This window comes from Lates calcarifer, linkage group LG4 (assembly GCF_001640805.2).
Source record: "Lates calcarifer isolate ASB-BC8 linkage group LG4, TLL_Latcal_v3, whole genome shotgun sequence".
NCBI classification, from domain to species: domain Eukaryota; kingdom Metazoa; phylum Chordata; class Actinopteri; family Centropomidae; genus Lates; species Lates calcarifer.
The window spans coordinates 3,688,949-3,716,092 of NC_066836.1; the positions used below are offsets into that span (position 1 = coordinate 3,688,949).

The window sequence follows — 27,144 nt, forward strand, 5'->3', positions numbered from 1 at the left end:
AATCACAATTTTTTTTCCTTGTGTTCTAAATTGAATTGGGCCCCTGCTGTTTGCAGCCCCCACCCCTCCCTCCCCACTTTAATAAGTGTAACTGCATTTGGGATTAAGAGACCCCCTGTTTCAACGACTTCAATGTAATTATCCCCCACCCCTTTCCACACACACACTCATATAAACTCAGCTCCAAAAGTTGTTTTCTTTATTTAATTAAAAGCAATGATTTAACTGTGGTAGAGACAGAAAAAAACTCATTAAACTAATTAGGATTGCCACAGAAGACTCTCCAAGCTCTTTTTAGACTCTGTTCTGAGGCTCATAGCAAAGTGTGTATCTGCATGTTTGGATCTTTTATTTCAACGCTCTGCATTTCAATGGTGATATCTACGATCTATCGCCCTTTTGTGGCGTCGTTGAAATGACTTAGCGGTGCCGTGAATGAGGCCAACAGCTGCTGGGCGGAGATTTGCCGGAGCAATAACTGTCGGAACAAAACCTAATCACTCCTTTTGGCCCTCATTCGCTTATGCAAATCTGCCATTGTGAGGAAGTATATTAATAGTTCAGCACAGGGACACAGGAGGCATGTTTTCGTCATGTAGTTGGTGTCACAGCTTTTAGACGAGGCTTGAGCTGTGAACTCTGCTGCTGCTTTCAGAAAGGCTCAGGTTCACAGATTGTTGAGCCCGTGAATAAAGACAGGGATCTTAAACCAGTTACGTGTTATGCTGCCCACTTTCTCTGATGGTTTGTCACCGTTTCCTGTGTACATTTTCAAGTTAGAACAAAAGCTAAAAGTAGAATTAAGTTATCATTCAGGGTATTTAATTTGGCATTCAAACAAGCTGACTTTGGTCCAGTCTTCACATAGTTCTCTTCTTCGGTATACCGCAGATTATTCCCCAAACATTTTAAGATGTATCGTCTTAGTTACGGTATAGGGTTAGGTTGAGTTACCATTTTATTCAATCTGAATCCAGTATTAAATCTGCTTTTGGAATCCAAACAGTTTCACATACCTTCTAAAATCCATTTAGGTTCAGCTTTCAATGTTTGTCTATAACTAAAGATGAAAATACTCAACTCAAACTCAGTTCAGATCTGTATCTCACTGCCAGCAAAGCCAGAAACAACTGAGAATGAGAATGAGAATGTTATACTGATATATACTGAATATTTATCTGACTCGCTGAAATACAGGTAAAGTGCATACCTTATATTTCACAAGCTGCTAAGTGAGTGTACTGTAGGTCATGATGAATGATGATGAATTACTAAGATTTTATGCTTAAGATATTGATCATTTTTGATAATCATAAAAGTTTACACAGAAGATTCAAACTGTGAAGAAAGACTGATTGATTACCTGAGTATTAGATCGACCTTGAACTCAAAACAGTGGAACCCTGATCACTTGACCTTTCTGCCCTAAAACACCAAGATCAGCTGTGTTTAAAACTTTGACAGATTGACAGAGATAATCTGAAAGAAAGAAGGAATCTTTCCTCTGTGCTCTCATATAAACAAGGAACTACTTACAGTATTTCTCCTGTCAACTTCTAATGAGCGCTTGACGACAGGAGAGGCCGGTGTCGTCTCTTTGATGGGTAATTGGGCTCTTTAATCACCTTAAATCGCACACTCAGAGGAAACACTCTAGATTAAAGGGATCTCAATTAGTCCTCATTACCTGATATTTTCAAGACGTCAAGCCACCTCCTCCCCTCATTCTCCTCATATCCTATTCCACAGCCGTGTCCACTTCAGGGGGTTTGACGAGAAACAGACGTGCGCAAGCAGCGGCCCTCGGCCCCAACCGACCACAAAACTGCCAGCCCGAAGTTGTTGTGGGCTGGAGGGGGAGGGGAGAGGAGGAGGATGTGAGGGTAACAGAGATGGAAGAGAACTTGTGACTTTTTTTTTTTTAGTATTCCAAACAGCCTCCAGAGACATTAAGTGAGGAAGAGTGATAGTTTAGAGAAGGAGAGGGAAGCAGCTATGAAGTGTTGACAGCTTTCTTTCTTGGCGGTGAAGGAAGGAAAGTCTTCAAGTCTCTGTGGATGAGCTGTGTTTCTTTTCTTCATAATATATTTTCCATTCTATCTTTGCCAGATGATTAACAAGAGTTTCTCCTTTGTAAAACTTTTTTTTCTCATGAATTACAGCAAAGTTTCTTCTCAAAAAATCAGAGAAGTTAAAATGGTTCAAATGCTCACAACTTACAAATATGTGCAACAAGTGATGAGGGGTCATTGATGTGTTTTAAGGGGTCCACTCTCTGCTCCACTAGTCATACTAGGTCATTGTTTTCTTATATTGCCGGGTAGAGTATGAAAGAGGAGTAGTGCAGTGGACCAGCCAGACCTGTGCGAGACCTATCGATCCCCGCCAGCATCTTTTTTTCCCCCACCCTTCAGATAATAGATTGCCAGCTCATCCACTGTGACCCCTCCCCCACCTTCCCTTAGGCCCGTTAGTACAAATAATGACTAATCAATATGCACTGGAGTCCCCACGAATGTCCTTTTAACACTTGATTTATGTCACAGCAACACGGCAGCACACTCAGTCTCTTACTCTCTCTGCTTACCAGACAATCAATTTAACCAATCACAGTGAGGACCTCCTCCTCTCCATCATCCGCAGTTAAAGAAGTTTTTATTATATTTTATTTTATTTTTAATTGGACAGCATAGATTGGCGTGACCTCAGAGACACACCGTGACTGGGTGAGATTATGAGATGGTGCAGCAGCTTGGTCCCACCTCCGAGACTTTATCGACAGCGTATTTGGAATGTGTTATGTAGATTTGTATTGATTTGCAATTTTGCTACCCGCTGTTCATCGCTCACTGTCGGCGTGCAGCTGTCTTTAGACGTGTCCTAATGGCAGGAGATCACTGCATCAGGAAAGGATTTCTCATTGCTTTGTCAAGTCTGTCGCTTTGATCATGGGACGCTTGAGGTTTTATCCATACATGCTCTTTATCCAGAATACATTTAAATGAGAGGGAGTCTTGTGTTTTACTCAAGGACATGACACACAGAATGCTGCCACTATCAATTATCTTAATCATTGATCAATCTGTCCATTCATTTTTGATGAACTGGATAATTGTTTAATCTATAAAATGTCAGATAATTGTGAAAATGCCTATCTAGTTTTCCAGAGCCTGAGATGACGTTTGTCTAATAAAAACACAACATCTTCAGTTTACGGTGAAAAACAGAGTCAGTTTTTTTAGTTTAAGGGAAATATTTGTGTGTTAGAGAGCATATGTGCCAGCCTGTCTCTCTCTCGTGTAGATGAGAAAGTGTCTGGGGTAAATGATCTGTCCCTTGAGGGGCACTCCAGTGGCAGCAAAAGCCCACTCTCTGTACACCGAGGGCTGGGGAGGGCTGCCCTGACCTTCCCCTCCCTGTAGATCTGATTTCCATAGCTGTATTCAGGAAGCAGTGATGACAGCCCCACACACACAAACCATCTCTCTCTCTCCCTCTGAATTGCTTTTTTCATTGCCGTTTGACTTCATAGTCGTGCGGTTTGAGGAAATCAAGAGTTTCCAGGGTTACATTCTGTCCTCTATAATCAGTCTTCAGCTACAGGAGTGGTTTGTCATTGTCAGGGAAATATAGGTATGATTTTTACACTCTTTTTGTAGGTTGTTTGATTGTAGGTTGTTTGAAATGTGTGTGATCAAGAAAATGTGGTTTATATTGGTCTCATTCTCATATCTTATTTCATTCTGGCTTAGACTTGTTTTTGAACCTGAAAGTTGTTTTTTTATTGTTTCAAAAAGTATTTTCTGAAGCGCCAGTGATTTGTTAACGTACGTAAGTTATTCAGACTTTAAATTCTCAAAATCCTTATTGTCAGAGTTTCCCAAATGAAGAAAAGACTGAAAGGCTGAAAATGAACTGACAAATTAACACCTGCTGTGATTCCCATATTTTGAACCCGAATGTGCTACAAAGTTTTGGCATTTCCACCTACTGAGACACGTTTTCCTCTTGCTCACTTGCACGTCCAATTATAGGTCTCTCACTTACAGACCACATTGTATCATTAAGTGACAAATAATCCTCCACAAAATGAAGCTTATGCATTTTTAGCTGGTATTTCCGAATATTAACATTTAATACCAAATGTATTACATTCAGATTTTGTGTGCTAATCCTTCCAAAAACAGTAGATTTGGCTGTGAATGCTCAATCACTAATACTAATCCAGAGACATAAATTCTATTATCCCTGTCATGTTCTCAGAGTTATTTTAAGGGGGCGTTTGTGTCAGTCTTGCTTTAAAAAAAACATGTTGTTAAAATTGACTAACCCTTGTATCCTGTCAAATGTTGTGGATTTTCACGCTCCGTGGAACTTGAAAACCCAGTGATCGCACACTCACAGAAGAAGGTATGACAAGTAGTATTTACATGTTAATAACTAGTTTATTTTTTAGTCTTTTTGCAAACCAGATCTGGATCATACAGTGTATTTGCAACTCAAAGTGGTTTATTTCTTTTGGTTGGAGTCTAACACTTAAGTTACCTGCAATGCAGGTTAATCACAAAAAGCATTCTAATACTTGTATATTATTCATATTTTTGCAATACTTTAGGCCTGTGACCTTGTCCTGTAAGGCAGACTCCACCGGTCTGACCCTGAAATGAATACAATAAACCCTGTATTTGCAAATACTGCTTTGATCCAGTGTCAGGAAACCATCATGCACTTTATGGAAATGACAAATATTAAAGAGTATTTGATTGGATCTCCAGTGCTATCTAATAGTGTGCCTGTAGTACCTAGTGCAGAAGAAAATATTAATTAATTATCTGTTATCTTGTTTGTCGTTTGTTTGTTTGTTTGTTTTTTGTTGGAGAAGAGAATATTTGCTGAGTAAAGTTTCCTGGATGAGGACAGTTTATAAGTAGTGCATTGTCCCCCACCTAGCAGCTTGGCAAAACACACATAAACACATGCTAGAGTGACAAATATAAAACATAATAATTATATGATGTATAACTTAATAATCACATAAGATCAAACAAAATGTGAGACTACTATATAACATACTACATATGCTAAACCTCAGCCACACAACAATGTAAATATGTCACACATATTGTTATACAATAACTTCTTATGTAAATCACACAAAAACAATAAAAATATATGAGACATGAGCTAAAACCACAGTACACAGTCACAGCCACATACAATATTAATATATACATATATGCTATGATAAACCACATAAATCTACACAAGAACAGTGTAAATATATAAATCATATGTATGCTACAGCCATAATGTATAATATGTATCTTCGCAAACATAAAATTAAACAAGTTAAAAGGTACATGTATATAAATAGATAAATACGCCATATACTACATGCTATAACCAATCAAAAAAGAACTAACAAGCATAGTGTAATTATATAGGAAGTGTAGTGTATGTGCTATAACCTACCTCATAAAAGTAAAAGCTTTTTGCTCTTGTATTGTGACGTTGAGGCTGCTCGGTCACTTACAATAGACAGAGTTTCTGTCTTGTGGAGTAACAGTACATCTGTCCCTGAGGTACAAAGGAAGGAGGACAGCTTAACAAATAACATGAGCTGATGGGAGAGATGAAGGATGGAAAGAGGGAAATGGGGAATACATTACATTTCAAGTCTCATTTGTGGAACTCCAGCAGATATGAAAATGTAGGAGCCTAATAAATGAAGGATAAAGTGTTCTAATATGCACAATCAATTCAACATCCCCAGCCTCCACAATACAATGTAAAATATATTGCAAGTGATTGAAGAGCTTTGTTCCACGATGAGATGGCCACCATTAGACACCATTATACTCCAGCTCTTACAATATGATTAACAGCCAAACAGACAGGGAAGAGCGAAATCATGATCTTGAGACGGTCTGATCCCTCAGGGCTCCTGACTTGTGTCTCGCCCGGCCACTTGAAATACAGCACGGCCTCGGTGAGGTCACCACACCACACACAAACGCGCGCACACACATCGGTCTATCACTTCAAACAGCTTGGACACACAACTAATGGCAAAAGGGCCTTTTAAAGTGGCACACTTAAGCCCAGCACATTCCCCCCATACCCATAATGCCTTATTTATGGCCCCCTGGCTCACTATAAAACCAGCCTGTGTCAGCAGCTGGCTGCAGGACCTCCAGGGATTAATTCACTTCATGCCAGAACGTAGCCTGCACCCTCTCCTCCCTTCTCCCTCATTCAGTTCCACCAGGGGCTTGGTCCTCTCCACAGCACCATGACAGACTACGTCGGCTCTAAGCCGACTAAAATGTTTTTAATGGTAAGGAAAAGATTTGTTTTTAAATGTAGCTGTCTCAGTGTGGGCATGTTTACAGTCTGCATCTCTGCCTCCCGCCTCCCCAGACTGCATCCCTTCATCTCCTCCCAAACACTCCGTCCACTCTGATCTCTTTGAAGTCTTTACGGAAGACCCTCGTAGGACCCTTCCTCGGCCTTTTGTGCTTTCATTCTTATCGCTCCTCTCCTCCATAATTCCTGCTTTAATCTCTAAATATTTCCCTCCTATCTCTCAGTCCTCCTTTCATTCATCCCTTGACTTGTCACTATCTCCCATAACCTCTTCAGCTCAGCCTCTTCTCCTTCTTGAATGAAAAATGATCAGAATTATATATTCTGAATCAGACAGACAGCCTATCTCTCCTGCTCTTTCCTACTCACTGTTTTTCACATCCAGAGAGGTTATGTCCACTCTCTGAATAATGCAACACAGACTTTTAAGCCCTGTTCAAAGTTTTGAATTGAGGTGCATCTTGGATGATCTAGTCACAGTATTTGACATATTTAGTATGAAACAGATACAGGTGACAAATTAACAGACATGGACATTTGTTACAGCCTTCACCGTCAGAAAATCTCAACCCAGACTTCAACAACAAGGAGCACTGAAGCTGGTCTTAAGGCTTTTTTTGGCACAACACCTCAAAAACTGGTGGTTTTTCCTTTAATTTGTCACCCATCTGAAACGTGTACTACACTGAAGGACTGCCCAGTCAGTACTGTACAATTCATATACCTCGTTTACCCACACCTGTATGGATTTGTTTGTGGTTTTCTCACCATGCAGTATGTCAAAGTATAATTTGAAACATACTGAGGCTGTTAGTCTAATTATTATCTTTACTTGGAAAAACACGTCACCGTTAAATGTTCGGAGCTGTTTTTCTGTTTTCTCTTGTTCCCGCCTCCTGCTTCCTCCACCATCATCCTTCCTTCACACTTGGCCTGTGTCCTCCCCCCTTCATCCTTCCTTCCTTCTTTGCTCCTTTATCTGCCACCCTCAACCTCATCTCTTACCCCCCCCCACCACCCACCCCCATCCTTTTCTCACCGCAGCCTTCAAAAGCAGCTCCCATCTAGGGATCTTGACAGCGTTCTCTAGACAGCAACCAGCCCCCCAGAGGGATTTGAACCGTGGAGAACCGTGTGACGGGTGTCTGCCAAAGACCGTGTGACACCCTCTGAGTTTTCCATGGGTGCTTTTTGATGGGCTGCACTTGTCTTTCATGTGGGCGCATGTGTGTCTCTCTGTTGCATCAGGTAGAGCAGGAGATCTGTGTGCGTCTTCAAAGACTCCTGTCTATTATGTATTAATTGTTTTTATGTTTTTCCACCATATGATGGCAGTTGTTTTTCGTCATGAACACACATTATTGCAGACACGGTGGAACAATAAGAAAAAAATCTTCTAGTCAACCATCTGTTTACTAAACACAACAAGACCCACTGAATGTTAAAAGTGGGTCTTAATAAATACAGGAAACCAAAATGGCACAAGCTGTGCCTGTTCAATGGATGGAAATATTTCATCCTCAATTCTTCTTGTTTATTTTCATGGTTAATCGGTTTAACATTATTTTCTTTTCTTTTGTGTGGTTAAGAGTCCAAACCCCAAAGATAATCAAATTCCAATAATACAAACAAGAAAAAAAAACAAAATATTAAAACCTAAAAGCTCTGCGTTTTTGCATAAATTGTTTCGACCAGCTCCAGTTCAAATCCAGAAATGTAAAGACAACAACATGAACAAAAATGTAGGGAATTAGTAAAGAGCAGAGATAGCACATCCATATGCACAAGTGCATTCAGTGTAGACTCCCTTCCCTGCCTGTATTCTTTGTCCACACACATACACACACCCATCTAGGCCTCCACACAGTCTCCCTCTGTCAGGGGACGGCTGTAGCCACTGCTACCTAGTTAGGAGATGTTTTGACAGGAGTCTGGGAGCTTTGTCTGGCAGGAAGCAGACAGTAGCCTGGGTGGAGAGGGTGGGGGATCTTCCAGTCAGCCACTCCAGGGGATTTACTGTATCACCTGCCCGCATCAGAATGCACTGTGGCCTTTCACAGCTCCACCATACAGGCTAGACTTACCAGGCAGTTGAAAAATATTTCTTTCTGAGGTCATCTCTTTGGTGCGTAAGTGTGGATAGTCAATGAGAGGCTCCTATTATGTCATCAGTTGACTTTCATCAGTTGGTGTAAATCAAATTGACCTCTTATCCTGAGAAAGTTAGCGTGGCCAGGGTGTCTGGACTTCATGAGGCAGTTTCATCAGGTCTGGATAGCAGATATCTTCAGACAGCTCATATATATGTATTCTAACTCACAGCATCATCTGTGTTTATGTCCGTATTTTGTAAGAGAATGCTTTACTCCCCAAATGCTTGAAATATAAAAATCATTTTGCTGTCTTTAGTTTTTCAACACACATTCAACAGTGCTGTTTTTCTGCTTCTACAGTTGTTGAAGACTATTGAAACAGTATTTACTTCCAATATTATCCAGTAACCACAGCAGCAGCGTTTGACATAAATATATTGCATGTTATCACCACTGTAATCTACTTAAACTACCTCACTACCCAACCCTTACACACTCACAGAAGACAAATGATGACAAATTGTAATCTATGCCACTTGGCCACCCCCTTTTTTTAACTTTACTTCTCAAACTAATTTCCCCCTGACTCACCACAACCCACAGAATTTCCACCTGTGAACAGTCCCGTTCGTCAGCACAACTGGGAGTTCAGGCCGCATCGATTTGAAAGCCAGGAAGAGGTGGAGAGGGGGGAAAGAAAGAGGAAGCGTCTGTACCCTGCTGATGCTATGGGTATTTCATGGTGGGCCTCCTTTGAAACGTTTGTCTGGAGGAGAAGCAGGAAAGTCTTTATGTGTGTCTGTAGCGCCTGGTAGCGTTCTCAGCTGCAGCTGTGTTCTGTGGGATCCTTTGGTGGAGCACAGGGAGGAGGGTGCCCAGGATTTCCTTCAAGAATAACTGCAGGAGTCCGGAGATTTCAGCGAACAGATACAAAGTCAAACAACTCAAACATCTCTGTCACCAGGAGAAGTTAACCAGGAGTTAATGTTTAGAGTGAGAGAGTGATATTAGCTCTGCAGATATTCCATAAATAATCTTTGTGGTTGAAGCAAACCACAATATGTAGAGTTGAATAACCATAGATTTTCTAGCCATGCAGAGACGTTGTGTCTGAAGATTAGCACTGTTACAAACAGTAACTATGTGGCCATACTAGCCTACAGGTGTTTATTAAAAAGAAGCCAGGATCAGTGTAGCTCAGGTTCTGCTTCGCCTTTCAAGTTTGCAAGATACCACACTTCAGCTCTGCAAATCCTATGGCTGCTTTTGACTCCACTCAGTGTGTGTTGACTCAGTGAGGCCATTTCTACATCCACAGCTCGTCCTCTGAGAACTATGTGTGAACGCGTATCTGCATGTGTGAGGGTTGGTGATGATGTTAGAGGACCAATCAGTAACACTCATGTGAACTGTGGTTATTGTTGATCTTATCGTGGTTACACTTCTTTTGTTTTTGTTTTGGAACAAAACAAAGCTGAAAGATACCAGTGAGCTTGCATCAACATGTACTGTTTAAGGCAGCATTCAGTCCGACACCAGCACAGAAACACAGGCCCCTTATTCATTCTGCTCAGTCAGATGCATGCAAGCACACATTCATCTCACAATTGTCATAACAAAAGATAAAGTGATTGACTTTTGGGCATCTGATAAACCTTCAAACTCATGGATACATTACTCAAACTGGACTTCCCAGATAACATGTCATGTCTCACCAGTACCTGACACATAAAAGCCCCTCAGCAACGCAGCCATTGCATTTTTAATGCAAGGCTGTTTTCAGTCTGAACGCCCACTAACAGAAAAGTTCACTGCATCTGTGACTTTTATTGCAGTTTGGTAAAAACTCAAGGTCTCAACCACCGAAGAGAAAACTGTGCTTTAAAAATTATATAACAAAAATGAATCCAAGGTATTTGTTCCCATCTTATTTTTAGAGAAGTAGCTGTACAGCTTCAGGTGCTTACAAAACAGAAGTGTGATTTGGTGTTTTTCTTTGTATTTATGCACAAAATCACATTTGTTTTGGTGGTCTGGAAAACATGTCCTTGCCTCCAAAAGCTACTGTATATTGAATATTTCATGAAGCTGGTGTGTAGAGACCCAGTTTTTAATGAATGCTTGCTGAACCAGTGCTGCACTTTAGCTGCATTCCCAAGAGGAATTGTTTGGAAAAAACAAATTTTTATGCTGTTTTTAGCCATTATGAGAGTCACAGTATACTGGTTGGACATTTTAACATCTTTGTTATGACTAAAATAAGATAATGTGTAACAAACATACAGTATATGTGCAGTCTTGGAACACAATCATATACATATCTCCTTTTTAAATCTGGCAAACTAGACTACTACCAATGTAATACATCTGGCTGATCAACATGTCGTACAGAATTCAGTGTTAGGAGCTCACGTTTTCAGAAAGTAGTGAAAAAAAGTGTCTTAAGTGAACGTGAGAATGGGCTCTTGTTTTGATCATGGGTTTGCCAAATTCCAGCCTCTCTCTGAGTGGTCGCCCTGGCACCTAGGACATGCATTACTACAGCAATCATGCATCAGATACTCACTCTTTCTCTCTCAAAATTGCCTGCTGTCACAAGATGCCTCTAGTCTCATTTTCCTCTGATGCAGCCCCGAAACAGAGGGAAAAGGGCCCCCTGCCTTCTGATGATAATGGATCCTAATTTGACTTAGATTATGATTTATCAGATGCTGCTGATGCTTCCATGGGCCAGTATTATACAGCTCTCTGAAAATGGGAACCATTACAAGTGAGACGTCCATCCGTCACCCCCCAGGCACTGTGACAGAGAGAAAGAGAGAGTACCATACGAGCTGGACCATGATGCCTGCCCCAGAAATTAGGCCGCTCCAATTCGATTTCCTTTCTCTCTCTCAATGTCATTCCCTCCTCCCCTCCTCTTCATTTCTTCCTGCTCTCCTTCCTCCCCAGACCAGGCCGGGCCAAAATTATCAGCCGGCGTTGGAGATATGCATCAGTCAAACCCTTACCTTTCTCACCAAAACTGGTATTGGAATTTTAATTTAGACTCGCTCTACTTATTTCCTTACAGTCGCCTCAGCCGCCCGCAGCCCAAATGACTGCTATCTCGCTATTTCTTTCTCTGTCTCGTCCCTCATTTCCTTTCTCTGCCTTTAAAAGGTGATCCATTCTGCTGCCATAGAAGAGATGAATCCTTTCGCGGGTTGCTGTGAATAATGTCACACTCAGACTGTCGGCTTTCTAATGTACAGATCATTGTGGCAGCTAGCTAACGTAGGCAGCGTTGTGTGCATCGTTCTTTGATGCATACAAAGATAAATCATCTTTTTTGGCTTCAGTATTAGTCACCGTTATTTTTCCCAATATTTTCCCAATCTGAAATGTCCAATTCCTTCTGCACTGCAACCATCATCACTATACTGGAGGGTACAGGCCTTACAAGAAGATCCACATAGGGTTAAAGTACCTAAGACATAGAAACGTTCTTCACAGGTCTGTTTTCAATTGGTTCTGCAATTTTGGACCCCAGTCGTTGTCTTCAGGGGTTAGACATCATGTTGCTTACTGCTATTTTTCACCTGCCAGTATTGAGGTTCACCTGGAGGCAGTAACACGTGGCATCGTACCCTCTGCCTCCACCCACCACTGTGGACAGACCTTTGGTGGTGAAGTGGTACTTCGCTGTGCTGCTTGTGCACCCACCAAAAAAGCACATTTTAACTTCAGTTTCCTAGTCTTCAGAGGTAGATACTGTTTTTTTAATGCTGATGTTCAACCAGCTTGAAGTGCCTAGATTTAAGTTAAAGAAAATACAGTATTGGTCACACCTCTCATCCTCTGCTACAGTCATGTAGCCAGTGCTAAACCTTTAATATTTTAGACCCCATTCTTACTTCCACTGTTCAAAGAAAGAAAGAATCTTTAAGAGACTCTCTATGATCCTCTGCCAGGATGAAAAGACAAGTGCCAAAGAACTTGTGCAAATGAACTTTATTCATAAGTTTGAAAAAGTCAGGCCTTGTTATCAATGTTGAGTTTAGCTGAGACCTCATAAAAATGTAAAAAAGAAAGTTTGACTCTTTAATGCCTCCCTAATCCACTGCTGATAAGACAGCGCACTCACCCTGCTGGTTTGAAAATCCTCTCCTCTTCCCCTCACACTTTCATCTCACACTTTGCGTCCTCAAACTCTGCCAGTAATTTGCACAACCTGTAGGAAAACATAGCTCTTGTGGGCACAGGCAGGTTGAAACTAGTTTTCACTTCTCTGCAGAGTTGTTAAAGCACCTCTACAAGTTAATGGGCTAGAAGAGCCTACTTTACGGCCATGTTGACACAGAAAGGAATAATTAGTGCAATGCTGGCTGTGGTAAAGCCATTAACTCAGAAGACCCTTTATCCAAACCTTGTTGCCTGGTTACAGTTTCCCCAGGTGACTGAATGTGCTGAATCATGGTGATCGGCTGTGAATCACAAAGACTAGTGGCCTACAAACATTACTTATGATTGGTGGGATCATAACAGCATTGTGAAGCTCAGATATATTACAGTAAGTGGCTTATCTGACAGCACGGATCTGTTCATTGACTGACTGGATGGTGTGGTGTGATGGATGACGTCTCCTGTTAACCCTCAAGTGATATGTAGGGAAGAGAGCAATGGTGATATAGATAGAGCAAGACTGTGAAGGTATTTCTGAATAGAAAGAGACTGACATGTTTCAAAATCAGAAAGAAGAACTGAGATCCTGTTGTATAATTGTAGGCAATTTCCAAAGTTCTCAAACCGTAGAGCAAGGAAAGAAAGCACCAATCAGTCAATGCAGTAATTCTTCTGGTTAGGACCATCTCCAAATAAAAGCTGGTTCCATGACTAACCATGATACTGTACCAACAGGTCATGCATCAAGACAGTGGAGGATTTACCACCAATGTCAGCTTTGTTTAGTCACAATAATGGATTTGTCTGTATGAAACAGAGGCGTGGAAGACTTGGTTTTTAGTACATCTGATTTTCCACTGAGAACATCCATGAGATTAGATCCAACACAATCTGTCCTCACTTTAATCCTGATGTGAAGTTCAATCTCAGAATACATTATAAAGAACATACTGGAAGGGTGTTTTGAAATGGGCTTTCAATATTTGTTGAAAATGGGATTGGAGCCCCTGCTAAACCACAAGCGAAATGCCTCTGCAGATATTACAGTGACATATTCAAATGTGGCTCCACCACACAATCCGATGGGGATTTGAGTAATGAAACTTAAATGGCCCACATAGGACACCATGCTCCCCACCTTCGTTAAAAGTAGGGCAGGATTACAGATATCAGGAACGCTGTCCAATTTATTTGCTTGTAACTGAGCAGGCCAGCATCGATACGCTGATGTGTGCAAGCATGAAATTGGCCCATGAATTAAAAGGAGGCATATTGCTGTGTGCCACGCCATTAATGCCTCCAGTGGCGCCACAGCTTGAAATCGAAGACCAGTTACCCATCTTGCCTTGAATGTGCATGTGTGTATGTGTGCATGCATTAATATCAGTCAAATATTATATTACCATCTCCAACATTTCTGACCCACAGTGCCCCTGGAAAAATAGAGATGCCCTATAAAACTGAAAACCAATTAAACTCAATCTGTTCCGTCGATGGATTCCAGTGTTTACTGTCTGCTTTGCACAAGTGTTGACACCCCGTGGGATTGCTAAGGCTCAGGATGAATGCTACTGTATGTTTCAGGACGGCATCTGTGTGAGGCTTCATGTGCTTCATGAAATTAATCATTTTTAGAAAAGTGGTTTACTGTTGGATTGAAGAAAACAAATGAGTTGCTTGTTGTGTAGAACAGTATACTATTTCTCTCTCTTGGTGTGAGAGGCAGTGTTTAAACTTTAGCTCTTAAAATATTGAAGAAGAAAGTGTAAAGTTACCGTGTTATTTGTCAATAAACCTACAGATTATGAAAGAAGGCAGTCAACTTATGTATCCATTGTTGAACCAGCTGAAACAAATTTCCAATGAGTCATCGTACATTAACTTGGACTATGACTAATGTCAATTAAAAATGTGTATTCAAATCCACCTACATTCCCCTGGAGAAGTGCAGTTGCTGTTAACACTGCCCGGTGACCGCTCCTCCTACGGCAGAATTACACCAACTTAACTAAACTACCATGTTTCTCTCCTGATGAACATACACACTCACACACAGAAATACACACTCAGCCACTAGGCTTGGCACAACACGCCGGCACCGCGCCAGTGCTGTGCCCTCTGAGAAGAGAGCAGTTTGATCCGAGCCGGGCCGTGACGTGCAGATGGTGTCTGATTCGGCCCCGGTTGTAGAACGTGTTAGCTAGATTCATTAGCCTCTTAACTTCCCTGTCAACACAAGCTCTTACATAGAATGAGAAATTCTGCCTGGCTGTTTATCTTTGCATACTAAATGATTTGTTTGTGCAGTTTATCAACATGCAGTCCCACTTTTCTCTTACTTAGTACATGGACATGATGAGGCAAATGTCAGGGATTTGGTAATGAGTTGCTAAGTGTGGTGATATTGTATCGATTGGCATCTAATTGCCATGTTTCTGCAGATCAATTTGGCTCTATCAGTGTCTCAGGGTTAAGCCCATGTAATCCAGAGTAAAAGCAAGATCGGGTTAATAAGAGCCTAAATGGCCTCAGACACAACAGACACAGTGTCCTCCTGGCCCTTCTAATCTCTCCACAGCATCAACAGACACCACTAAGGCTGTGAGTAGTCAAGCATCTGAGCTAATCCTTTTCTAACCTTAATGCATCCAGAGAATATCAACTGAACATGCTCGTTCTTGTTCAGCAACACCAAGACACCATATACATTATGTATTAACTAACTTGTTGAAAATAATAATAATAATATAATAATAATAATAATAACAGACGTCTGGATATTAAAATGTAAACCAGCAGCTTCTAGCCTTTGGTGTTTTTGCTTTGTTCTAATTATTATATTTTATTTTGTGTCATGAAAATGCAAGTACCCAGCCCTCGTGGGCTTATTAGACACCAATTAAACAGTTGCTGTGGTGAAACAACACTTGTCAGACAAGAACATAACTTATTAAATAAAACATTAATTGGCAAACTATAAACTTTGTCCCCTCTCTGAAGCTCTTCAAATAAAATCTGCCACAAAAAAGGCTCCTGAAAAGGCTTCCTAAAGCATAACCCAAGTCACTTATAATAATAAGGTTGAGTACCTTAACATAAGTGCTCACATAGATTTCTGGATAAATTCTGTGTCTACACTACTGTAAACATTAGTGGCAATATGTTGGCAATTTAGCTCTGTGCCATACATCAACAGAACCTCTGCCTATACATTGTGCTGAATGTGATGAATATTACTGGGAGTATTATTACATATTAAAAAGGTACATTAATCATCAAAATAAAGATTTCACAAGTAAAGATCTTCACAGTATCTATTTCCTGATCTGTATAAGTGTGTGATTGCATGAGAAAGCAGTGCGGCCCTTGTGGTTTTGCTGCAATAGAGAACAGGGACTCTGCCATACAGCAGCTCACAGATGGAGCGTTAGCCGCTAGCACAAGTTAGCAAGGGCATCAGTCTCCCTCCTAGCTGTCTGTGAGCCTTCGATCAATAGACCTGGATTATCATCTTCAGCATCTCAGTTCATTTTTCACAGCAGAGAAAGGCTCCACCAGCTGCTCTCTCATTGTCAGAGGATGTAGGGCCTAGTTCCCCCATCTGATAAGATTACAGAAACTAACCGCCACAGCTGCTGCATTCAGGGGGACACACGTATTCACGACATGCACTGGTTTCTTACTCTGTGTATCGGTGCATCAGTAAATGTTTATTTAACAGGCTGGCAAGCTAGTCAGTACAACAGTCACATTCGAGATGGGAATCCCATGACTACCCATGCTTAATTAAATGTTTAATTAAGACGGTGGCTTTTAATTAAAAAGTTGATTATTATGAATTAAGGATTATTGGCAAATGAAACAGATAGGATATCACAGAATACAATTCTCGTCTTATTAAAAGCAAGGTGTGATTTTGTATGAATCTGCAACTGGTAATTTGCATTAGGGCAGAAAGATGCCCTTTAATTTAAAGAGATGAGGTTGAAATGAGAGAGGCTGAAATGACTTGGCTGGCTTTGTTAATAGTCTTCAGCACAGTGCTGCATGTAGCTTGGGGTGATGCTTTCATCTGAGACTTTGAAGTGTGAACCAACAATGTTGCTCTTGTATCCTCAAGGTCACCCCACTTGTAACCACTAGCCACAAGGGCCCTCATCACAAAACAGACACAAGGTCCACTTGACTCTTTCCATTTTGTAGGCCTCAGCACTCCGCCATGCTGAACATGCTCAGATGGTCTTTGTGTTGGCCAGCTGGTGGTTAGTGAGGCCCTCTCCAGCTGTTTCTTTTTCACACCCTGAAACTGTGTGGTCACCCTCAGCTTTGCGTTACTTTCAAGGGCACGTTGATCCACTAAAAGTCACCAAGTCTTCTAAACGAGTGAACGGTTGTTAAATTTATGCCCATGTTCGGTTGGTGGTAGGTCTGAATGATGCTCCTATAGGCATGGGAATAGCAGCCTGTGTGAATGAGGCCATTCATTTATAATCCTCAGGATTAGAGCTCCGTCCATCAGCTGCCTCTGTCACTTACTGTACATCGCTCTTTAGAGGCCTTCCCTCTATGTGTTGGCCTGCTTTGATTGGGATCCGTTAAAGCAGCGCCACTGTCATGGGGGATTGTGAAGTGACAGCACAGATCTAATAAATCCTATTAGTCTTGAGTTCGGTCCAATTTGGACCACTTCCCCTCCTGTGCCAAATGAAGCAAAGTCTTCCAGTGGCTGTCCTTTAATTGCTTCAATCTTGCTCTCAATGCTTACGTTTTTGTTTTTTTTAAATCCCTGTGTTTTACCACATGGCTATTGAACGTCTTGTGGCTTTGTGGCTCTGAGATCGAAGTCTGACCACAGTGCAGACTTCTCGAATCCTACAAAGCACCTTCTTTTCCTGGAAGGATTGTTCCTCTTTATTACAGCTCTAGGTTTTGGATTTGTAGTTCTCGTCAACAGTCTTATCATTGCTCAGTAGCTCAGATGTAGGATCATGGCAGCGTTTCTAAAAGAAGTTGACTTGGGCAATTAAAGGTGATGATCACACATTTTATATATAACCCACTACATTGATCAAACTTATTTTGAAGAGAGAACAAAGGCATATAGTCAAACTGTTTCCCAAATTGTCTGATAAAAGCATCTGTCACAGTTTACAACAGACTTCCTGTTTCACCAATTTTAGCCAAGGGTCAAAAATAAGACCCCAAGTTGTGATAAACCAGAGTATTTCAGTCGTATTCTCCAAGCTTATTTTCTAGCACTTCCTCTGTTTCACCGTGCTGCTTTAGAACAAAGTGAAGCAATGCAGTTTTGAAGTCAAAAGTCTGCCCACAATGCAGACATTACATCTTCTCAAAGCTCTCTCCTTCCCAAGCTTAAGGCCAAGACAGACAGCTTTTCAGGAGGCACACCCGACCATGAAAGGCAGGGTGCATCTCAGCGTAAACAGCTTTTCTGGCAGCCCAGTCAGCAAGCCACAGTCCTGTTATTGAGTCCCAGAGACGCTCCACTCAACAAAGCCACACAGTGACCTTTCAGCCTCATACAGCAGTGCCAGATATTGAGTGAGCCTGTCCAGAGGATGAAGCTCATCTCAGACTAAATCTCAGCCCGCTGTTTTTCCCTGTCTCTGGGGTTTTTTGGCACTACACTTGTATTGTAGTGTTGCTCTTTCTTTGATTGATTTACAGTGTTTTATCAGAGCAGAGGATTGGAGCTCTTTGATCCCTTATTTGAGTTTCTCTTCTCTTCAGTCCCTCGGGCAGGATTCTAGTATATAGACTAGGTCTATAGGTTGCCTTAATGATGATATACTTTTGATTACAGGGTTGAGCGATCTCAGGAGGGGGGTGTCTTATCTGACAAACACTGACCTTGAATTCAGACTGAATCACTATGCTTCTTCACACCGTGGACCTACTCAATCCATGGAAAACTACATTTCAAGTTTTCATCTTTTAGATTTTTTCCCTTCCTCTCTCACAGAAATCTGTTCACCCGTTTCCCCCTATCAGATATGAGCCTTTCTGTTGAAGCTGGCATTTAGGCCATGACCCAGAGCCAGAGGGTCACACATGTTCCACGTATTGGGTCAGCTGTGTTTCAAAGAGGCCAAGTGGCTGTGTTACATATCATGGAGATTAGCAGGATCACATATGACAGGTTCCTGGTCTTTAATAAGGCTGACTGGGTCTGGCTTTTCCATTGTGTGTGTCTGGAGTTAATAGCTGCCTAAGTTGGTAGTGCTGCTGTGTTTTAGGTTATAACATTATGAACCCACTATCTGGTTGTTTTGTGATGGATGAAATGAATTTAGGCAGTAATTGCAGTAATTGTGTGCTAGATAGAGTCATACTGAAACCTCATAAAGATAAATTGTTATTCTAAGTCTGTTTTAACTGTGCAGTTACTGTCATAACTGAGCCAATATGGATGGGATTCATTTATTATTTTCAAAGTTTCATTTTTCATTTTTTTATATTGTATTTTATATGTCCGCATTTTAATCATATCCCTCAATAAATATAATGCAGAATTTTATGCTGACCTTTAAGTTTTCCCTTGTAAGCAGAAAAGGTTTGCAAAACTGAAATCAATGGAGCTTCAGGAGTGGAAAGAGTTGCAGCTTTGACCTTTTGAGTTCTAGAGATAAGACAGTCCCCAGGAATTTCCTGGTGAAGTTAGAAAGTTGAAAAGTCAACGTTCCCCCGCTGGTCCTTCATTCACCGACCCTGACACTGCCATTCACGCACACAGTTTGAAAGGGAAAGTGTGTTAATTACTTTCCTCTGTAGGAAGCCATATAAATTTAACACCAACCTGTCTTTTCATTTACATGTATACCCTATATTTCATCCATATAAGGACTCTAGCAGATATATCTCTTAGTTGCATAATACATATGCAAATTTAAAAAAATTAAACAAAATAAAATAAAGCTATATAAAAACCAGATGGTTGTCAACAAACATTTGATATATTAAGTGTGGTCAAGACCTTCTCCTTCTCCAGGTTCTGTTATGTTTGAACAACAGGGTCCAATAGAAGTCGAAAACATTGAAAACACATGTTTTAGAAACCAAATGATAAGAGTCTTGGGTTGTAAGGTTTGATTAGGAGCTTCCTAATCAAAATGTCTTTGATTGCCACGTACCTCACATGTATCAGGCGTAATCTGTGCAACAGTGCAGCAAAGACAATCTACAAACCTTCACTGCAATCGTTATCAAGTCATGTCTGTGGCCCAAAAAATAAAACTTTTCATATTTAATGATAACTATTTAATACAGTACAGAGTCAATTGTTGTGAGTGACCAGCTACAGCACATTTGTTCAGTGTATCATGAAAAAGTGACAGCATTGTTTGATCTAAGCACCGCAGGGCTGCAACAATAGCAGTGCAGTAGTGACATGATATGAGGCTGGGAGGAGGTGGATGGGTTGGGTTGTGATACTGCTCACCGTTCACCGCTAGTCTTTGTTCATTGTTATGAATAATACATCAGAGGCACATTAGTTTGATTCATATTGCTGTTGGCTCTGCTGTAAGCCCGCTCTTGGCTCTGCCCTCACTTATCACGTATTACGTTTTATCTAGGTTGAACGTATCTGGGTTGCTTTTCCAGTGTCAACAGTGCATTTGATCAATTCATGGACAAAGCACATTGGTCTTTAAAGAACTTTATCCTGCAGGCCATTTCCGCCTGCGCTGATGGAACCAGGTCACTTGTTCACAATGGACCTCTCACACTCATCCATCTTCCCCCTCTCTTTTCTCTCTCTCGTCTCCCCTCAGCAACCGGCTAGCTCCTAGCAACCACGACCGGATACAGAGGCTGAGGCAGGAGTTCCAGCAGGCCCAGAACGTCCCAGACGACCCTGACGACCGCAGGAGAACCTACAGCTTCGAGCAGCCCTGGGTGAGTGTCTGAAATGACCAGCGCCTATTACTCAAATCCACTACCGCCCGGAGAGGATGGCTTAGACTGTACGACTGTTAATGTCAAGAGACGACCTCTGCCAGACCAAGACTCTGGACATCTTCAGACTTAACTTCAAGTACTAGCCTGAGGAGAACCTGTGGCTAACTGGAGTATGGTGCTAACCGTCACTAACCCGACTACTACCAGTCACAAACAGAACTGATGATAATACCACCTCTCCTAGCTAGTAATGCTACCGCTAACACACCTCACACTCAAATGTTCATCCATCTGCATGCAGGAGCCTCCACACCTCCTGGAACAACCATCACTAACCCCACCCACCTGTCACAACCTACTGTACTCCTCCATCGTCCCTTTTTTTTGTCTGTCAGTCATCCACATGGACCCACCCACCACCTCATGGACTTGGGTTTGTCTTCACTTTGTCTCTGTGTACGAGGGGAGGGGAGGGTCTCGTTTTTAAATCCTTTGTTTTAACTGTGCCTTTTTTTACAGTTTAAAGGTAGGGTTATATGCATTTTAACTGACGTGTATTTTATTCAGAGCTTCACCGGCTAAGATCAGGGTTAATTAGAGCATTCTGAAGCAACGTGGGGTAAGAATAAGCGAACAAAATCTGAATGCCTTCAAAGTTTTTTGAGGTGATGAAATCCCTTGTCATATTTTTAGTATTTATTTTAGTCCTCCCAGCTTCCTTGCACTGCACCTCAAGTGTACTTGGTTTTACATTTTTTGAGTAACAAATTATGTAGCAAATTTTAAATCTTGAATATAAGATTTTACTGCGTTTTTCTAATTGGTAGCATCTCTGTATAATGTGTATTATATTATTGTTTCACACACTAAAGGAGTCATTTTCACCACATCCTTTTGTCTGCCTTGAGACAACACACATTCCTGTTGATTTCACACATATTCTATCACAACATATTGTAATACAAACACATTATGACACAATACATATTATTATGCTATGGTGATAAGCAGCACAAATGTGTGTTGTCTCAAACTAGACACACAGGTGTGATGTAAATTGCACCCTGTATATCAAGTAATATGAATCATCCTTGTTGGTTGTTTCCCTTTACAAGGTCCTTTTACACACACAGTTGTGTTTTTGTATATTTCTGTATGAACTCTTTTTACTGCGGGTGTCTACACAACAATTTCCCACTGTAGCTTTGGTGCCCAGTCTTTGGTGTGCAATGGGAGAATTAGTTCCTATGATTTATAATTGAAATGAAATGATAAAGTGAGAGCTCACGAACCAAATCCTCTGTGCTCTGGCCTTTCTTTTATAGCTGAGAAACCCAATAAAAATGTATAGTTTGGTTTTGAATTCGGCAGTGTTAACCGGGGTGGTGCGTTTAATGGGCTCGACAGACTGGCGCACATTCCAGGCAGCATTGTACAGCAAAAGCAGGACAGTGTGGGAAAGAAGAGCTCAGGTCACCTCTCCCTTTGTCTCCAAACAACCAAGCGTGCTCTTGGTTAAAGAGCTCGACAATACTGCAGCATTATGTTTGTTTACATCAACTGTAGCGTGCTTGCTGTTGTTGCCAGGTTTATTTTCCCATGAAAGCTCAGTATCTGCACTCTAAAAATTAAAGATTCCTCTAGCTTTACCAGATAAAGTGGTCTGTAAAAGACGCCCTCAAATATTTCCTGCACCCTGTGTTAGAGTCACGGTCCTGAAATATTAAAGATGAAATAATCAGAAATGTTACAGAAAAAAAACCTTTTCATAACTATGTTTTCAGTTGGTTCCACAATGGTTTAAGTCTGAAGAACCCTCTCATGGTCTAGTTAACTCCCTTTTACTTTGTCAGAGTGCAGCTCACACTTGGGCTTGCCATAGTAATTGCATGTTATTAGTCCTATGCCCTGGCCATACTGGTGGGCCATATGAAAAACAGGAGAATGTGTCTTTGAAATTCAATTACCTCCCCCATGCATATATTACATTTTGTTGCTTCATCTGAGTGATGCGCTGCAAACCTCAAGGAGCCAGTGTCCTTCTTCTTAATTCACCTACAGCTGCCCCACTTCCAGTCTATGCCAGGACAGCGCTACATGTGAAATACTGCTTACATTCCTATTTCATTGTTTAGATGGCAGGAACATGCGTGCGTGGTACAAGCAGATTTCAAATAGACACTAATGTGTCCATCCTAATCAGGTTTGCGGAGAAAAATAAAACCCAGAGTGAAGACGCTTGACGGACATTTTTCGATATTTTCAGACATTTTCTAGATTAAACGATTCATCACATAATCTGAAAAACAGAGGAATTTATAAACATTAAAAATAATATTGAGTTTCAGTCCTTACTCATACAATGGGAACTGAATGCAGAACCTTGTTACTGTCATGCCGTACCGATCAAACAGGTATCTCTGCACAGCCATATGGAAGCACTCGCCATGTTGCCTTGAGCCAGGCTTGAGCAGCCAAACTCAGGCTCACCTCTTCATATCACACCTCCAGTGACACACAGTAGAATCTGTCACGCGTTGAATCCATCCTACAGTTTTTGCCCCACCTGTGATTCATCCGCCCAATTATCCATTTTCAGCTCAGACTGTTTTCTCAGCCGTCCCTATTTAGCCACATGCCTTAAGTCAATATATCGCTTCTTTCCAATGTGAGCCCTCTTCTTGTTCTTTTTTTTTTACCATAGTTTGGGGAGCAGGGGAGGATTGTGGGTAGCACGGTCTAATTCCATCAGGATGACTGATGCCCGCTCTCCCAGCAGCACCGCGCCAGGCTTTATTGCACTCATTTATACCACTATGGGAATAGAGGAGTTCATTCAATTGATGTTGGGGGTTTAGAAAGGGCATAATATTGCCTCTTGTATTTTACTGCAACATTTTAATACTGCTATTATCTGAATTCCTTTAGGGTATTTTCCCCTCCCCTCTACGATCACTGTGTTCAGGCAGAGGAGCCAGCATTCCCAGGAATATTCAACACTCCTAAACCACTAAAGGGATTTTTTTTTTTCTCAAGTGAAAAATATTGGGACTGTAATTCACCCATGGGCAATTTTCAATTCAGATATGGAGTGAGGGGCGCGTGGGCGCTGCCTCCCTCTCAGTTTTCTGCCAGTGTGTCCTCGTTGTCAGCTGAGCAGCCAGGCATGCCAATCAATCCCAGAGATGATTGCCTCAGATTCATTTGGTTTAAAGGGGAGTGTCTCTTTAGCACTCTTAATCGTTTTATGGCCTTCCCACCAACTGATGTCCGCAGAGCTCCCACCAGGCTCTCAGTACGTTGCACAGCCATAAAAGTAATTAGATTGGCTTTGTGTTACGACTGATCCGCACACAATTATTGCACCCACACCGCTAATGAACATCGGAGGAGCAGAAGGAGTTGTGGTACAAGTGTGGGCTGGACCTTGAGGTGGTGCTCTGCTGCTGAGACAGATATTAGTGTATAGTGTGTGTGTGTGTGTACTGCTGCACGTCTATCTTTGTGGGGACCAGTTTGAAACCTTGACAGTGAGGACAGCTTGTCAAATCTGTCTGGGTTAGATTTATCTAGGTAAGGGTAAGGGCTGGGGGGTTGAGATTAGGGTTAAGGAGGTGTCACTCAATTTCAAACAAGGTGTTTGTCGAATGTCGAATTAGGAATTAGCATCCAATGATTTTCCAAATCATCAATCTGCCCGTCTCTCCCAGTTTACCCAACAAATGGCCAAGTGTGTGTGCAGAGACGATAAAGCAGGCATGAATTGAACTTCTGTCTGAGGCTCACAACTACTTTCACGTGAATGCCTTTGAGGAGAAAATGTCCGAAAATGTGTGTCATTATCCCCTTTTGAACTATAAATTGCGTGAGACAAGGGTGACCGAGGATTTGGAGGTGAAAACAGTTTTTTGCCTGAAGACATAGTTGGATGAACTAGTTTGTCTCAATCTTAATAAACCCCTAAAGCAGCTCGGGATCGCATTACATTAACTGGGGTTCTCACAAGTACAAATGTGTGTGTGTGTGTGTGTGATTTGATTTTATGGAATTGTGTGAATGCAGCGATAAAATAATTCCCAGTTTGTCTCAGTATTTTCTGTCATTAAAAACTCTCCAGAAACGCAGATATTACAAATGTATACAACACACACAGTGTGTGTACTGTCTGTGCACATGGACACACACCTGCTGTAGCCTGCTAACCTGTACAGGAGGTGTTTATCGGAGGGTGTTTGGGGAGGACCGTCACAGTGTCACCAGGCCGAGTCGTTGTCTCCTTCATTAACACCCACTAACATCCATCATGTCTCATCACTGTAACCCTGCTCTGAGTCTCCAGCATGGCCCCTCCCTCACTTCCCCTCCTTCTGTCTGTGTGTGACTCACCTTCATTTTGACCTGAGAAGAGACGAGCTCAGGGTGTGTCTGCCCGACTAACTGCTGGTAAGTGTCTGTGGTTTGGTCTGGGGAGGGGTGGAGGGAAGGGAGCTGTGGGGGATTTTGTGAGGTATCCTGTGTCCGGGAAAGCTGCCAGTTTTATTGGGCTACTGTGCTAAAACCCTGACTCCAGTTGTGGTGATTTTCATGCTTTAAATTTGAACTGAGGAATCATGTGTTCATTTGTTTGTTTGTAGTTGTGACATTTCTTCGTAATCCGTTTGGAAAGATTATATTTTGGCCATTTTTGCTGTGTATTTTCAAATCTGTGACCTTCAACTAGTGAACATTCAAGTGCCAAGTCACCTGCTCCAGAAATGTTCATTTGTTCAAGCAGTGATAAGGCTTTTTATTCAAAATTAATATTAACATATTTCTAATTAGAATATTTTAGCTTGATTAAACATCAGGCACATTTGAATGTATTGCTACTTTTTAAATCGTTTTTCCTCTGTAACGAAGAGTTAGGAAAACATATCTGTATGCTGTAGATTCTTCAATTTAAGCAAAAATACAAGATGAAAATGACCATAACTGGCAGCTGTAAATGAGAAAATGGTTTTGATTTACAATTTAATCATTATTTTAAATTTCTATGTGTTTTACCAATGATACTTGGGGTTTGTTTAATCGAATTTTGCTTTCAAAGTTTGATTTTTTGATTTAATTACAGATTATTAATGTTATTACACAGTGCAGCATATAGTGTAATGTATATTGAATGGACCAGTTACATAAAATAGAGTGACTGATTCAAGTAAAAACCATTTATTTCACATGTAGGAGCATTAGCACCTCTAAAACCTCCCACTCATACATCTATCCTGTAGTAGCACCACAGGCAGTTCAGCATCATGAATGTTTAACTGAACACAGGAAAGTCATCATTATGTATTTAACTGTGTGAGTGTAAAACTCCCTGCAGTCCCACAGCTGTATCAGCTCTATAAGAGAACAAGCAGCTCTCTGATCAGCATAAAATAACTGTCACCAGAACACTTCTTGTACTTTTGTTCCTCTTGGAGCCAAGATAAGGCAGCACTGCAGTTTTAAAGGGTCGGTTCACCCATATGTTAAAAAAACAGTAGTGATATCTAACCAGGCAGATAGTTAGGAGATGTGTGTATCCTTCTGGCCCTTTAAGAATGAATTTAGATGGCACACTGTACCAGTATTAATATCATAGGGTGGTCCAAATAACTATGATCCACTTACATGTGATATGTGCTGTATTCCATCCTAACATCCTGCACTGAGATCAGTTTAATAATACTGAGTCCTGTAAATACTCGACATCATATCTGTCCACCTAGTGCACATTTCCACTGATTTTATTGGACAGCATCTCCCTCTTGTGTGGATTTTGTCACATCATAGAAAGCAGATGAATATAGAAATGAATGGGTAGAATCATTCCCTTATTGATTATGTCCATGCTGGTTATGATCACACTCAGAGCGACAGCTAACTGAGCCGCCGTCCTTTCACTGTTTTCAGTCGAACGCCAGCAGTAACGGTCCGGGCGGGTACAGTCAGCCGGGTCGCCACTCGGTGTCGGTCGAGGTCCAGATGCAGAGGCAGAGACAGGAGGAGAGAGACTCGTTCGCCCAGGCACAACGACAGTACAGCTCCCTACCAAGGTAAGAGGAACGGACAGAGGCAGAGTGTGTGTGTGTTTGTGTGTGTGTGTGTCAGGCTTGATATGATGTTGTGTTTGACATATGTTTCTGTCTGTCTAACAATCAATATTTGCTAAGAGATTTTGTGTGTGTCTGTCTGGAGCACTGTGTGTCTCGTGTACCTGTCTGTCTGTCTAATATGAACGTATCCAGGAGCCTGTTACTCTGTTTGAGATCTGTAAGTTGATTTAATGTGCAAGCAGAGATCTGTGTGTGTGTGTGTGTGTGTGTGTGTGTGTGTACGTACACTAGTGCACTCTTCTCTGATTATGTCAGATTCATTGTAATAGCCTTGTGACAGTAATGACAGAAGATTATATGTATATATGACATCTAAGTAAGAAAAAGGGGCATAGCTGGTCAGTCTCAGACCACAAACCTACACACACACACACACACACACACACACACACACACACACACACACACACACACATATATACACACTCGGCCTCAGAATGGACAGATCATGTTACCCTCTCACA

General features: G+C 41.4%; 1 protein-coding gene across 8 annotated transcripts in view; it reads left to right on the forward strand.

Moving 5' to 3' along the window:
* Window positions 1-27,144, forward strand: part of pard3ab (par-3 family cell polarity regulator alpha, b) — a 206,308-nt gene that overhangs the window by 172,082 nt on the left and 7,082 nt on the right. For 7 of the 8 annotated variants that reach the window (XM_018672690.2, XM_018672691.2, XM_051069799.1 and 4 more), the window contains 2 exons: window positions 20,417-20,540; window positions 26,478-26,620. In XM_018672690.2, coding sequence (XP_018528206.1) covers window positions 20,417-20,540; window positions 26,478-26,620 — 267 coding nt within the window. Of the gene's footprint in view, window positions 1-20,416; window positions 20,541-20,844; window positions 21,840-26,477; window positions 26,621-27,144 lie in introns of those variants that run through there. The other variant, XM_018672698.2, reaches the window with a different exon arrangement.